At 60.0% G+C, this 13899-nt stretch overlaps 1 protein-coding gene across 2 annotated transcripts in view; it reads right to left on the bottom strand.

The window, feature by feature from the left end:
• LOC130037372 (contactin-4) overlaps positions 1-7890 on the bottom strand; it is a 255110-nt gene extending 247220 nt beyond the window's left edge. For both annotated transcript variants that reach the window (XM_056129211.1, XM_056129213.1), the window contains exon 1: positions 7830-7890. In XM_056129211.1, coding sequence (XP_055985186.1) covers positions 7830-7884 — 55 coding nt within the window. In that variant the 5' untranslated portion in view covers positions 7885-7890. The remainder of the gene's footprint in view (positions 1-7829) is intronic.
• Positions 7891-13899: the final 6009 nt, after the last annotated feature.

Genomic DNA, 13899 nt, shown 5'->3' with positions numbered 1-13899 from the left:
CGGTGTCCCCCGTATCCGACTCTTATTCGTGCATTTGCAGATGGCCCAGGGAATGAGGCACAGTGCCCACGAGCACGAGAGCAGAAATGCAGAGAGGCGGGGACCTCTAGGAAGACGCAGGAGGCTGGGGTCTGTGCAGCTGCTCAAGGCCGGGGCTGGGGCCTGGGTCAGGCCTTCCCTGCAAGCTCGCATGCACACCGGCTTTCCCCTCCCACTCACTCAGTCAGGTGGGGTCTGCCGAGAGAGACCTTCCTGCAGTGCTGGGTTTGCTTTGGGACCAAGGGCTCGGCGACAGACACTATCACAACGGCTGCGGCCGAGTCTCTGGGCCACACTTCCCACCTGCTTTCTCTGAGAGCAAAGCCATTTGCTCGGTCTCCACTAGGTGGGCTGGGAACCTGAGCACGCTGGCGCCCGGGGACGTCAATCCCGCGTCCACTGCGGCTGTGCCGGGCCAGCGCTTCTGGGCTCCTTGGGAAGGGCCGGGTTGTACTTCTCTCACCTGGCAGGACCATGCTTGTGTCCATCTTTCAGTTTGCACAAGACCAGCTCCCTGCGTCTCCGGAGTAGACACAAATATTTTGTTTGACAAATAATCTGCAGCTTAAGCCATGGCAGACGCTTAGCGGTGGTGAACATGTTAATTAGTGAAGGGGTGGGGGGAGACAGTTCTACAGACTAAGTGCATGACTGCATGCATGAGGCCAGGGTTCAATCCCAGCATCCTGTGGTCCTCAAAATAATCCCTGAGTACTGCCGGTGTAACCCAAGGGCCTTCCCCAAAACCAAACCAATTAAAAAAAATATTTCTTTAAAGGCACCACATGTTTTAACATTTAACAAGTTAAGATTCTCTCCCAATTAATTTTCTGTTGTGTCAAAAAGTCTAAAACAGTAAGAAATTTATTAGCAAAGTTACCCCCTAAAAAAGTGTAAGATGGGGAGAAGGGACAAGGGAAAACACTATTTTGACTGAAAAAGGGCAAAATAGTGAGAGTCCTGTCTGCTTACACAAAGAGCTAAGACCTGGCATGGCAGAGCAAGAAAACTACGAGTACAAATTAGAAAAATGTGCTCTAATTTTGATAAAAGTGAGGAGGTGGTCATTTGACCCATGACCCCTGTTTGGAAGGTGTGTCGCTGGGAACTTGACACAGGAACCCACCACTCGGTCTGGGGGCTGCTCCTTGCTCGGCAGAAGAGCTGGGTGGTGGAGCCCCCGAGTCTGACAGCCTAGGAGTGGGCTGACGGGACCTGTTAGCTAGAGGGGTGCATTCCCTCCACGGCCGCCTGATCATCAAAGCTCCCCAGGAAAGCGCCCTAATGCTTCTCTCCAGAGCTCAAGTTTACTTGAGTTGCTTGTTTTGACATTCGTTTCCACATCAGCAAGCCGAATGCATCTCTCGCTAATTCCTTTCTGGGATGGATGTCACATCCGTGGAAGCAATATGGTTGAAATCTGAGCGCTTGCATTGATTTTTGTTTCTTCTTACTTAAGTAGTTAAAGCAATATGTGCTCTGCTGTGTGCAGACCTTTTAAATAATCTGCCTGACATCACTGTCCTTCAAACACACTCGCTCCACACAGCGGCCTTTTAGCTTCAGATCCAAGCTGTGGCTTGGCCTCTGGCCTGCCCCAGGGATGGGCTTGATCCTACATGCCACGTGGACGGGGCCACTTCCAGACAGGAAGAGAAGAGCTGACATGGAGACGGAAGGCAACGCGGATGGAACCCCGGAACTGGCCTCCTCCTCCCTGTCCACCGCTCCTGCCTGGGTTGGTCCCCTGCATGCCGGGGAATGTGGGGGCAGCGGGGGTGGCTAGAGCAGGCCCAGCAGAGTGTCCTGCTGAGCTCGCATCCCCATGGTAGCTTAGTGCCGGGGCAGCTCCGAGGCCACTCTGAAGCACCCAGTTCCTTCCTGTCGCAGCTGCTCACTCCTTGCAACTGGGCCAGTAGCTGGAAGCCTGCTGAGAAGCCCCCGGGCTCCTCCCCAGGGCCAGGCTCTGCAGAGACGCCTCAGCGGGCACCTCCGTGGGCACTGGCTACAGGAGGCACAGTTCGCACGGGCTGTGGTGAGCGAGACAGAAGCCAACGGGTTGAGTTAGCAGCGGCTGGCACAGGCCCGCACAGAGTGGGCTCGGTGCTCCCCGCAGACGGTGCAGGCCTTTGAACTTCGCTGCATTATTAAACCATCGCCGGGCCTGGAGCGACAGCACAGCGGGGAGGGCATTTGCCTCACAGGCAGCCGACCTGGGTTCGATTCCCAGCATCCCGTACGGTCCCCCGCGCACCGCCAGGAGTGATTCCTGAGTGCATGAGCCAGGCGTGACCCAAAAAGCAAATAAAAATTCACTGCTGTTCGTGAAGTCCTTAGTACAGAGGGCAAGGGACTCGGCTATACACGCTCTGACCACCCGAGAAGGGTCAGCACGAGTGTGTGTGAGTCCGAGGCTGGAGGAGGTGGCCTCACTGTCGCCATCACTACCCCCTCACCGCTGCCATCATGACCCCGTCGTCGTCACCACAGCCATCGCCACCATCCCAGCACTGCCATCACTGCCATCACCACCTCCACCATCGTCACCCTCCATCCTCCCCTCGTCCTCATCAGCACCACCACGGCCATCGGCAGTCTCCCCATCACCGCCACTGTCATCTCCACCATCGTCTCTGTCCCCAGCACACCCCACCATCACCACCTCCACCGGCATCACTGTCGCCGTGACATCATCATCACTCTCCCCACCATCACCACCTTCACTGCCATCATCTTCCTCTTCATTGCCCCATCACTAGCACCGCCACTGCCGCCGTCACTCTGCACCGTCATCCTCATCAGCGCCATCCCCGTCACCCTGAGGACAGCGAATGCTTCGATTCGCGTAGGAACCAGCTGCAAGTTTAGAGACGCGGGGTTGTCTCACGGCTTGGGAGCGGCTTACTGTTCCTGCGAAGAGCGCTAACGCTGACGGGGGCTTGCTAGGTGTCACACTGCGCTAAGTGCAAAGAGCAAGTACATGATGGCGGTCCTCGACACACCGCATGACGTAAAGACCCTAATTTTGTCCATTTTACAGACGGAGAAAGGTTCGAAGCAGCCCCAGAATGAGGAGGTCAGCCTGACTGTCCAGCCAGTAAGGGGCAGAGCCTGTCTCCAACAAAGCAACGATCCAAGTCACACGGTGGACCCGTGAGGCCATTTGGGACCAGACGGCAGGAGACGTACCCGGCCCACCCGCCACCCGCCCCCTTGAGCAACTCAGTGACCACCCCCCCGCCCCCCCACAGCTCCGCAGCGCCCCCGGCAGCTGCTGGCGAACACGGAGTGGACGGCTGTGGTTTCCACTTGGCTGACCCTGCCCTCTCCCTAATTTGTTTCTGCAGCAGGGTTCGATCATTTTAAAAAAGTCACAGAACAGGCCCTCTGCGCTACGAGTAAGGGACTTTCCTTACAGCTCAGCCCCCAGCTCAGCTGAGTGTGGCTTTGACCGCACGATGACTCGGGTCCACGAGAGTCTGTATCTAAGCGTCTGCTGCCCCGAGGCCACTGGGTGCCTCGCCCCAGGCCCCTTCATCCCTGTGAGTGTCACTTAGCCCAGCACCCTCAGGATGGCGCAGAACCTCCCCGCCGTGAAGGGTATTTCAACACTCAGCAGCTATTCCAAAGCCTTCGAGTGGCTGTTGATTATTTTCGGGGCATGTTGCCCCCCACCCCACCCATTTTTCTCAACTTCTATTTCTATCGACTGGAGTCATGCTTTCAAGCCAGTTGTTAGCTCTAATCTGTTAAGTGTTTCCAGCCCTCTGGCTGCACGGCAGGGCACGGTTGGGAGCGAAGGCACAGAAGAAGGGAAGGGTCCTTCCAGTAGCTTCTGTCGGTGGGACCGCAATGGTGGGTTGGCCAGTTTAGTAGGAAGTCGGATGACCATAGAGGTCAGTGCCAGCTGATGCCCTAGAGGCACGCAAAGAAAACACGAGTGTCTTCGAGTGTCTTCGAATCTCTGTGGATCTAAATTTTCAACTGTTGCAAAGGGCTGGAGCGACAGCACAGTGGGTAGGGCGTTTACCCTGCACATGGCCGAGCCGGGTTCGATTCCTCCGTCCCTCTTGGAGAGCCTGGCAAGCTACCGAGAGTATCCCGCCTGCATGCCAGAGCCTGGCAAGCTACCATAGTGTATTCGATATGCCAAAAACAGTAACAAGTCTCACAATGGAGACGTTACTGGTGCCTGCTCGAGCACATCGATGAACAATGGGAGGACAGTGTGACAGTGCTACAGTCTACTCTTGGAAGAACAGAAGCCGGGCTAGGGAGACCCAGGGTCCAGCCGAGGCTGCCCAGCTGTCCTGGGATAGTCACATTTCCAGCTCCACTCTGGAACTAACGCAGAGTGATCTCTCCTGAGCTGGGCCCTGGGTGACAGAGATGCTTCCAGGTGGGGCCTGACCTTTGAGGGGGCACTGTGATTAGGCGGGAAGGTGGGGATCCCCAGGGCTGCGCTGACCTCCGTCAGAGCTGGAGGTTTGATCTGTGGTCGCCCAGAGCCAGCCAGCCCGGAGCTGACCCCGAGAGGCCGCAGCTCTGCAGGACCCCCCACTCACCCTGTCGCCCCTCTTCGCTTCCCCGCGGGTGGTATTCCCCTGGGCCAGAACACACCTCTCAGGAATGACGCAGAACAATGTCCACCACCAGAGAAGGGGAGCAAATGAATGTGTTTGCACTGGGACAAGATGCACTTTGCCAAGCGGGGTCGTGGCGTGGGCCAGAGAGACGGGGATGGACGTGGCCTCCTGGAACCCAGCGGGTGAAGAATGAATGAGCCGGACACTTTGTCCCCCTCACATTTCCCTCCCATTTCAGCAGACTCAGGACCCCGGGACTGGGGGCGGCTTCCCACAGCATTCACTTTGCCCACCATGGCGAGAAGCTGGCTAGAGCTGGCCACCTGCGGCTCTGCAGGGTCCAGGACCAGCGTCCCCACCCGGCCCCTCCGAGTGGCCCGAGGAGACACAAACCTCAGAGAACGTCCTGGGGTTTAGTCTCTTACTATGTTTTCATATCCGACCGATGGGTTTGGACCCAGGTTTAACCTGATTAAGAGCACGAAGAGAAAACGGCTCCGTGGAAGCTCGGTGTCCAGCCGGGGCACCACGGCCTTCCCTGGAGAGGACAGTCGGGACTGCTGGCAGCTCCTCGTGCTTACACCCTCGGGGGTGCTCCTGGCGGTTCCCTGGGAGAAGCTGCCCAGGCATTTGAGTTTGTACTTGATGGAGGGAGAGATCAGGAAAAGGCGCCTTTGAGGATCATACACCTTGGTCATCATCGAAACACAAGCACCTCCCTCAGCACAGCTCCCAAGCACTCTGCACGGACACACAAGTACCTCAGCACAGGCTCCCAGCACTGCACGGACACACAAGCACCTCCCTCAGCATGGCTCCTGAGTACTCTGCACAGACACACAAGCACCTCCCTCAGCACAGGCTGCCAGCACTCTGCTCGGAGGCCAGAGAAGGGGAGACACCATGAAGAAATCTGCTCGGAATTCAGAGCAGGCGGGCGATGTAAATTAATGAAATCAAGACAAATTGCAAGAAAACAAAAACATTAATTAAAGCTTGACTTTACCTACACCGAAAGGGGCATATGGTAAGAGAATATTAATGCCACACGAGACGGGTCACACACACGAAGCGACACGGAACGCAATCGATATTCCGGAGAAGACCCGCAGTGGGTACCAGAACGCGACGAGGCAGGAATTCTCAGTCACCCAGAACACAAGTGAGGGACGGGGACGGTTCCCGGCCTCCGGCCCCGGGTCCCTCCACATCGTCACACAGAAGCAGCAGGCGGGGTTCTCGCTGAGAGGTTCGCACGGAATGCAGACGTGCGTTTGGAAAAGTGGCAACCGCGACACATGTCAAGGCCCACGGCAGGACCATGAGCTGTGGTATGCAGAACTATGATGGGACGCTGCGTCCCGGCCCCAGCCTGCATCTCACTGGCACCTGGTGGCCTTGAGTATCTTCTCTGCGAGGGCGGGGGGACCCGAGGGGTCTCCAGAGCTCGGGGGATCCCGCGGGTGGCTCTCAGCCAACGGGGCCTCGCTGTCTCGCTGCAGGGGCCAGAGAGGCAGTGCCGGGCTGTCTGGGCTCCCCGGTGGGGCTGAATGCTCCAAGAACTGGCCCTGGGGGTGCTGGGGTTCGAGCCTGGGCCGGGAAGCTGTCGGTCCTTTGTTCTAAACACGGTACTCCCTCCCAGCCTTTCTTTCCTTCTACAGAAGTTTCACTGGCTACACCTTGCTGTGCTTGGGGTGGACTTATGGCTCTGTGCTCAGGGATCACTCCAGGTGCGCTCAGGTGTGTGGAAGGCCACATGCAAGGCCAGTGCCCTCCCTGCCCTTCGGTCGCTCCAGACCCTTCTTTACTCTTTGAAGCTTTGGTGGTAATAAGAACAGAGATATGAGTCAGACCACGTCTTAACGTCTCCCAGTAAAAGGCCACGGATGATAAAGACTTGGCATGTGGCGGTGGCGGGTGGGAGGACCGGAAGGAGGGAGAGAAGGAGGGAGAGAAGGAGGGACGGAAGGAGAAAGAGAGTAAGGGATGGAGGGAGGAAAGGAGAAAGGGAGGGAGGGAGGGAAGAAAGGAAGGAAGGAAAGAAGGGATGGAGGGAGAGAGGGAAGGAAGGAGGAAGGGAGGGAGGGAGGGAGGGAGGGAGGGAGGGAGGGAGGGAGGGAGGAAGGCCCTACCATATGCCACAGCCACAAGGCGCCAAGCCCCAGGGAATCACATCCCGACCAGCCCCCGGTGCCCACGGCACTAGACTCAGCATCAAGTGGCTCCATCTACCATGATTCTTCCCAGGAATCAGCCACACAGGGCCTTTGCTGTGACAGCAGTGCTGCTGAAAGGGCCCCTTCCATCCTACATGGTGGACACGAAAAGCCATCAAGGTGAGCCCTGGGGTGGGCACTGGCTAGCAAGTGGGCCACGTGGGTGGGCGCTGGGTGGTAAGGGCAGTGGCCTCCCCTGGACACCGCGCCCCGCACTGCCTCCCCAGAGCCAGGCAGCTGAGCACTGGGTCTGCGCCCCAGGAGCCAGAGCTGACCAAGTCGTGTCCTGATCACCCAGTGAGCTTCGAGCAGGCAGCACAGATGCGGTTCCAGCCACCCAGTGCTTATGTCCAGGTGGGCACTGTCCACGCCAGCACATCTCAGCCTTGCCAGGATCCCTTGGGCCCGATTTCCTTCCTGCCCGAACCCCTCACACAGGCCAACCCCTTTATCTCCTGTGATGGGCCCCCAGCTGAGATTTCCACCTGCACCCCCCCCCCCCGGAATTTCCCGGGGGCCCCCAGAGGCCTCCAGAGAGATGCTGCTCTCTCAGCCCATGTTACTGGTCTTTATGTCTCTGTCTATGCGCTGAGCAGAGAGGAACAAAAGTAACACGATTCAAACAAAACAACAGCTAAGCCGTGTCTCAAAGGACCAGGGAGGCAGAAGAAGCCCTGAGCCCACTCTGGATACAACCCACGAAAGCGCCGTGTGGAGGCCACGAGAAACAGGCCACAGCTGCCAGCCCCGGAAGCCACGGCCTCGCACCCACAGCCATAGACTCGAGGCCCACCATGGCCTCACGCCCACAGTCACGGCCTCGAGGTCCAGCCCATGGCCTTGTGCCCACAGTCACAGCCTCGAGGTCCAGCCCATGGCCTTGTGCCCACAGTCACAGCCTCCAGCCTTCTCCAAGGCAAGTCCCACGCCAGGATGCTTGTGAAATGCTGGCTTTGCTGGGAGGGAAAGTTCCAGAAGGTCTCCCTACCTGCGAGGCACATCAGGAAGGGCTGCAGGACCAGCAGCCCCCACGGCAGCCGCATCTTGGGTCCCGGCTCAGAGGCGTTCGCGGTCCGACGAGGTGTGGGTTGGAGCAGCAGCTGTCGGTCAGGCTGGGTTCAGCCGGCGATCTGGGGAGAGAAGAGAAGCCAGTCAGGGTGCGTGGGTCTCCGAGTGCAGAGAGGGTCACACGGGCAGGGCTGGGTGGAGCCCTCGAGCCAGGAGCCAGAGCCGCAAGAGGGGACGAGGACATGGCTCCGTTTCACAGGCTGCCCTGGCAGTGGGCTGACCAGAGCCAGAGGGCAGGGCAGCTTAGAGGGTGGAGGGTGGCTGGGCCGAGGAGGGGCCTGTCTGAGGGCGGCAGCTCTCCTGGGCTCCCCGTGCTCCCCCATGCCCAGGGTCGAGCCCAAGTACCTGGCCAGGCCTGGACAGGACACGCGGCTGGGCAGGTGTGGGGGGCGGGACAAGGCCATAGCCCTACTTCCCGGCAAAAGCTGAGCCCGCAAGGACACTCGCCAGCCCTCGCGGGTTTCAGCCCAGGGACACCTGCATCCCGGCGGCCGACGGACCTCTGGCTCTGAGGACCTGCCGGGGAAGGGAGCATCCCCACTCGGCGCAGGGACCCATCTCAGAAAAAGCCAGTGTCGCCCCGCACCTGCCTGACCCGGTTCCCATCCCAGCATCCCGCAGGGTCCCCCAGGCCCACCAGGGCTGATCCCTGAGCGTGAGCATCGCAGGGGTCTCAAAACAGGAGAAAGAGCAGAGGCATGCCGGTGCTGGGTGCTGGGGAAGGCGGGGGGCGCCAGGCTGGGAGGTGAGCTGCAGGGCGGTCGGGACCGGCACAGCCAAGATCTGCCTCCCCGCTTGTTCCCCCAGAAACCCCCATGCTGCCGGGGGTGCGGGGACACCCGGATCAGTGACGGGCCTCTCGGAACAGCAACGCACCAAGCCCCCCGGAGGGCGCTGCAGGGGCTGGGACTCTGCAGATGGGGGGCCTGGCTCTGGGCCTGCACCGGGGGCTCCGACTGCCACAGCAGCTGCCCTGACACTCCAGGCAGGGACCAGCCAGGACACAGACCGGCAGCCCTGGCCTGCCTGCAGGGAACGGCTCGGGGGCAGGACCCTGTGGCAGCTCCTGCGGGGAGCCCTCCGCTGGCCGCACCCGGAGCCTGGGCCTGAGGAAGCCTCCTCCCAGGGGCCCCGGCCTGCCCAACCACCCGGCCTCCCTCCCCAGGCCACGCCCGGGCGGCCGGCAGACAGTCTCCCTCCCGCCCCGCGTGGCGTCGGGCCGTGGCAGAGCCGCAGGACGGGCTGATCGATGAGAACTATTAATGTCTTAAGCAAATGATCAGGGTATTAATAATTAATTACACCAGGGAAATGTCATCGTGGACCTGGGGATTGATCTACAATGTTGAGCGGTTTCTCAAAGCCATTACAATGCTCCGACAAGGAGCCAATTACCTGACGGGGGTTTCGCTCCCGAGGCTGCGCCGAGGCTCGTGAGGCTGAAAGGGGAGGGCCCCGACCCCACACCTCCTCCAGGGAGGCACCTGGCTGCAGGCGGGAGGTTCTCGCAACAGGCAGGAGCTGGGCCCGACAGCACCTGTCTATCCGGGAAGCTGGAACCTTGGTCTACGCTAGGGGCGTCGGAAGCACCTGACGCACGGGGGGAGCTGTCCGGGCCTGGCCTGCTACTGGGTCTCTCTCTGAGCTGACCCTTGGGGGTTTGCAGATCTCCCTACGACTGGCGCCCCTTTGGGCTGACGCAGGGCTCTTGCAGTCTGTTCCCAGCACAGTGCTCCTCGGACCCCACTGAGGCTTGGGGACAGTCATGGAGGCCACCCCGGGCTCCCTGACCCTTCCTGCAGCTGAGGGCCCAGCCCTCTGTTCTGCTGAAATGCTGTAGCTGCAAACACTTGGGGTGCGCCCAGCAGGACGGGGCCGAGTCTCCCCCGGGTGCACTTGCTGAGCAGGGACAGGCCGTGGCGGCAGGTTCTGAGGTGGAGTGTGGCCAGCGCTGGGGTCTGTGTGTGCCCGCAGCAGCCCCGAGCAGTGTCCGTCACTCTGCGCAGGGTGGCGCAGGCTGGGGCTGCCCTGACCCTGCCCTGGGTGGGGACAGTCGCAGGAGGAACCAGCAGCTCGGCTGCCGGCTGGTCACCGTGGGCGGCACAGAGCCCGGAGGCAGGACTGGGGGAGGACACGCGCACAGAACCCGCTGAGGGGGTGGACACGGCGCATGACCCGCAAGAGCCGAGCGCTCCGGCTGCGTCCGAAAGGTGCCGGGAGGGGCCGGGAAGCTGGGCAGAGAGAGCTGCTTCCCCAGAGCTGAGTCTGCGGGGGACCCACGTGGGCAGCACCCCGGTGCTTGGACAGTCCAGACGTGTGTGTGTGTGTGTGTGTGTGTGTGTGTGTGTCCAGGGTGGGGCCAGAGTCAGCCCACAAGACCCAGCCCTGCAGGGGACACAAGGGCATGGGTTGCTTTGGGATTTTCTCAGATAATCTCCCCTTGGAAAGAGTGGGGCGGCCAGCGGGAACCCCCCTCCTGCCCCTGGCTGGTGTCTCCCCAGCTGGCGCTCTCTCCCAGAAGGGGCACGTCCTGGGTCCTTCCAAGTTCAGCCAGACTGCAGGAGTGTGTGCACGGGCCAAGGGAAGGGGTGTGTGGAAGTTGGGTGTCACCTGAGATACATCAGGCACGGGGACAGCTGGTGGCTGCACCGCCCTGACTCCTGAGGCTGGGTCACAGAGTGGTGGGCTGACCCTGCAAGGTCTCGGCAGCAGGTCTCTGGCTTGGGGCAACTGTCCACTCACTCAAGCCAAGTGCCTCTGGCTCTGTGCCCGAGAGGAGAGGCCGCATTAGGCCATGCACGCACGACCCCCAGCGAGCCCAGAGCTTGGGAGCTTGTCCCTCAGGCAGAGACTAAGCCCCCACCCCGGTCTCTGCACCCCCCCCCCCCCGGGTCTCCCTCACCAGCTGCCCAGAGGACGCCGCCTTCTCCTCCAGCTGCGACGGGCACAGCTGGCTGGGCTGTCCGATGCAGGACGCAGCTCTGGGTCCACACGGCCCCTCTGGCTTCAGCCACATGCTGCAGGGTGCACGCCCGCAGAGACCCCTCAACTGGGACTGTTGTCACAGAGACATCCACGGAGACGAAGCGCTCCTGCCCCGGGAGCTGCCTCCCGGGAAAAGTTACCTCCCCACAGAGCAGCTCACTGTGGTTTGGAAGATCCTGTGGTCTGGGGTGTCAGGTAACTCGTACATCTGCTGCTTTCATGGATAACAATGACTCTGCTCTCACATGCATAATACGTCCCCCAAACAAACATATACACACAGACACACGCACACATGTGCACACATGGGCTCACACACACGTGCGCACACACACAGGCTCACACACGGCAATTCCACAGTCGGAACTCAGCTCAGTCTGGCTAGTGAGTTATCAGCTGGACCCAAGCACGCTGCTTATATTTCCGTACCTTCTTGGGTTTTGAGCCGGTGAACAAGTGCCTCTGCTTCCTTAGGGAACCGAGTGCTTCTCACACATTCGGCCTGACATCCTGACAGGTCTTACATGGCCCACGTGCCAAACTCAACAGGAAGTCCAGCCCTTCTCATAAAAACTCATTTAGAAAACCTTTATATATCAGCTAAAGCCCAGATGGGCACAGGTCAGGTCCTCTGGCCGTGCGGAGTTGAGAACAGAGAAGTCAGGGCCGGAGCTGCACCGAGCAGGTGTGCACTCCTCAGCCACGCCCGCGGGCTCTGTGCGCAGGTTCGGTGCAACCAACACTTAAACAACGTGAAACCACACGTGACCAAACTCGCAAGCAACGTTGAGACGAGGCATTTGTAGAAATGATATGAGGTGGTGTGAGAGTTCCTTCACAGAGCACTCAGCACAGAGCAGTTCCTACTGAGAATTAAATCAGCTCATCTGAGAAAGGACCTTTCGGGTGGATAATATTGTTTTCATTTTAAAGACAAATTCTAAAAGAGCTAGCCCCCGGGGCCAGAGGGAGGGGGCAGCAGCGGGGATTGGCCTGGAACGCCAACGGCCAGGCTCTGACCATAGCTCCACATACGGTCCCCTGAGCCTGGCCAGGGGTGAGCCCTGAGCACTGCCGGGTGTGGCCCACCGCAGCCCCCAACAGCAATAAACATGAGCCTTCAGCCTTTCTCCCCCCGCTTGGCAAGACTGACGGCCAGACACTCTTCATACCACATTTGGTGGTAATTAAAAATGGCTCCAGTCCTATAGCCAGCGGCTCCTTCCAAATGCAGACTATCTCCATCGCCTTCAGAATGCGCCTGAGCGGATGACAGCAGAGGTATCTGCCCCCACCACGGAAGCCTCTCACCCAGTCTCCACGCGTGGTGAGCAGTCTGGCACTGCGCCATGCCCCAGAGCACGGCTGGTGCCTCCTGCCACGGGACTGCTCCTGGATGCCTCATTGAGGGCATCTTTGGCACCTGCCCACATCACCCACGGCCCGGATCATCCACGTCCCAGAACACCCGGAACCTTCTACGCCCCAGAACACCGGCCCTGGCACCATCATCACTCTAGAACACCCACCCAGCACTGTCCCACTCTAGAACACCTACCCGGCACTGTCCTCATTCTATAACATCTACCTGGCAGTGTTCTCACTCTAGAAAGCCCACACGGCACTGTCCCCACTCTAGAACACCCACCCGGCTTCATTCACGCCCCTGACAGTAGATCAGAGCCGGGACAGGAAGTCCAAAGACTCCAGCCCTGGCCCTGCCCTCCCACCAGGGGAGTGTGAGGCCAAGGGCCCGTCCCCCAGGCACCAGCCCATGGTGGTCTCAGAGCCCCCTAAGGCTTTGCAGGGAGCCTGGACGGCTTCAAGCAGGGTTGTGGGAAATGAGACTCTCCCCCCACCTTCCCATGGTGGACTCTTTTCTCTTGTTATGTCCCAGAAAGTGAGTTTCGTTCGCACACTGACCAGACTAGATAGGAGGATGCAAATGAAAGGCCCCTTTATGGCTAGCTCGAGCTAGGGTCCAAGTCTCATCCAACGGCAGTGGAGTCTTGACAAGGACCCCAACTCCTAATTCCAAGCAGTTTATATAGGGTTTGGTTATATAACAGCATTTTTTCTAGGAACTGTCAATATGCTTCCAAATCTGGTCCCCGTCCCATCCCGTGACTCCAGGGACCAACAGTATGTTTCCAATTCTTGGTCCCTGTCCTGTCCCGTGACTCATCTCCCTTACCCCTCTCCACCTGGCTGGGTGCCACTGCCCAGGCCCCCTACTCCGATAGGCTGTTGCCATGGGACGGTCTATCTGCCCAGGGTGATATGTTTTCTGAGAAGTCGGGACTTTCTGATAGGGGAAACTGAGGCTTAGGCCTGCTGAGTTTCGGTCTTAAAGTGGAGCCTGTCAAGTCTCCACTTCAGCCTCACACTCTGCTCTGGGGCGACGCCCACTCAGTGGAGTCCCTGTGCTGACACTGCAGGGGTCACTCAGCCCTCGGGGTCACTCTGCCCTGTGGGTCACGGTTAACCTGGCGGCAGACACCGGCTTGTCACAGGGAGGAGAGAACAGCTCGGAGGTGGCCTGGCCAGGAGAGGAGGCACAGATGAACGAGCACCCCAACCGCTGATCAGGAAACTGCGGTGAGGCCCCCATGGGCATCAGCCTGGACTCTGCCCTCTCCTGCCCCCGGGCCGCTCCACAGACCCCGGGAGCTCTGGGCTTCTCAGCATCCGGCGCACGTCGGCCTGCGCTCGGCCACGGGCAGGCTGTGAGCTGCCGCTAAACTCCCCAGTAAATCACCGCTAATGAAGCACGCGGCCCCGACACGCAGCAACAGGAATCCTAATCGCCCGGACGCGAGGCGAGTCAAAGGGGACACGCACGTCCAGCAGCGGAGAAATGACGGGGCGTGACCGGCTGCCCACGCCTCGCTCACGGGGCAGCTGCGCCGCAGAGCCAGAGCCCCCGCCTGCCCGTGGGATGTGGCGTGACCCCGGGGGGTGGGTATGTGCCAAGGGCGGGACATGGGCCTCAGCTTGGCCACCCA

Source organism: Sorex fumeus, unplaced genomic scaffold, assembly GCF_029834395.1.
Source record: "Sorex fumeus unplaced genomic scaffold, SorFum_2.1 ptg000072l, whole genome shotgun sequence".
NCBI classification, from domain to species: domain Eukaryota; kingdom Metazoa; phylum Chordata; class Mammalia; order Eulipotyphla; family Soricidae; genus Sorex; species Sorex fumeus.
This window is presented reverse-complemented; position numbering and strand designations above follow the sequence as displayed.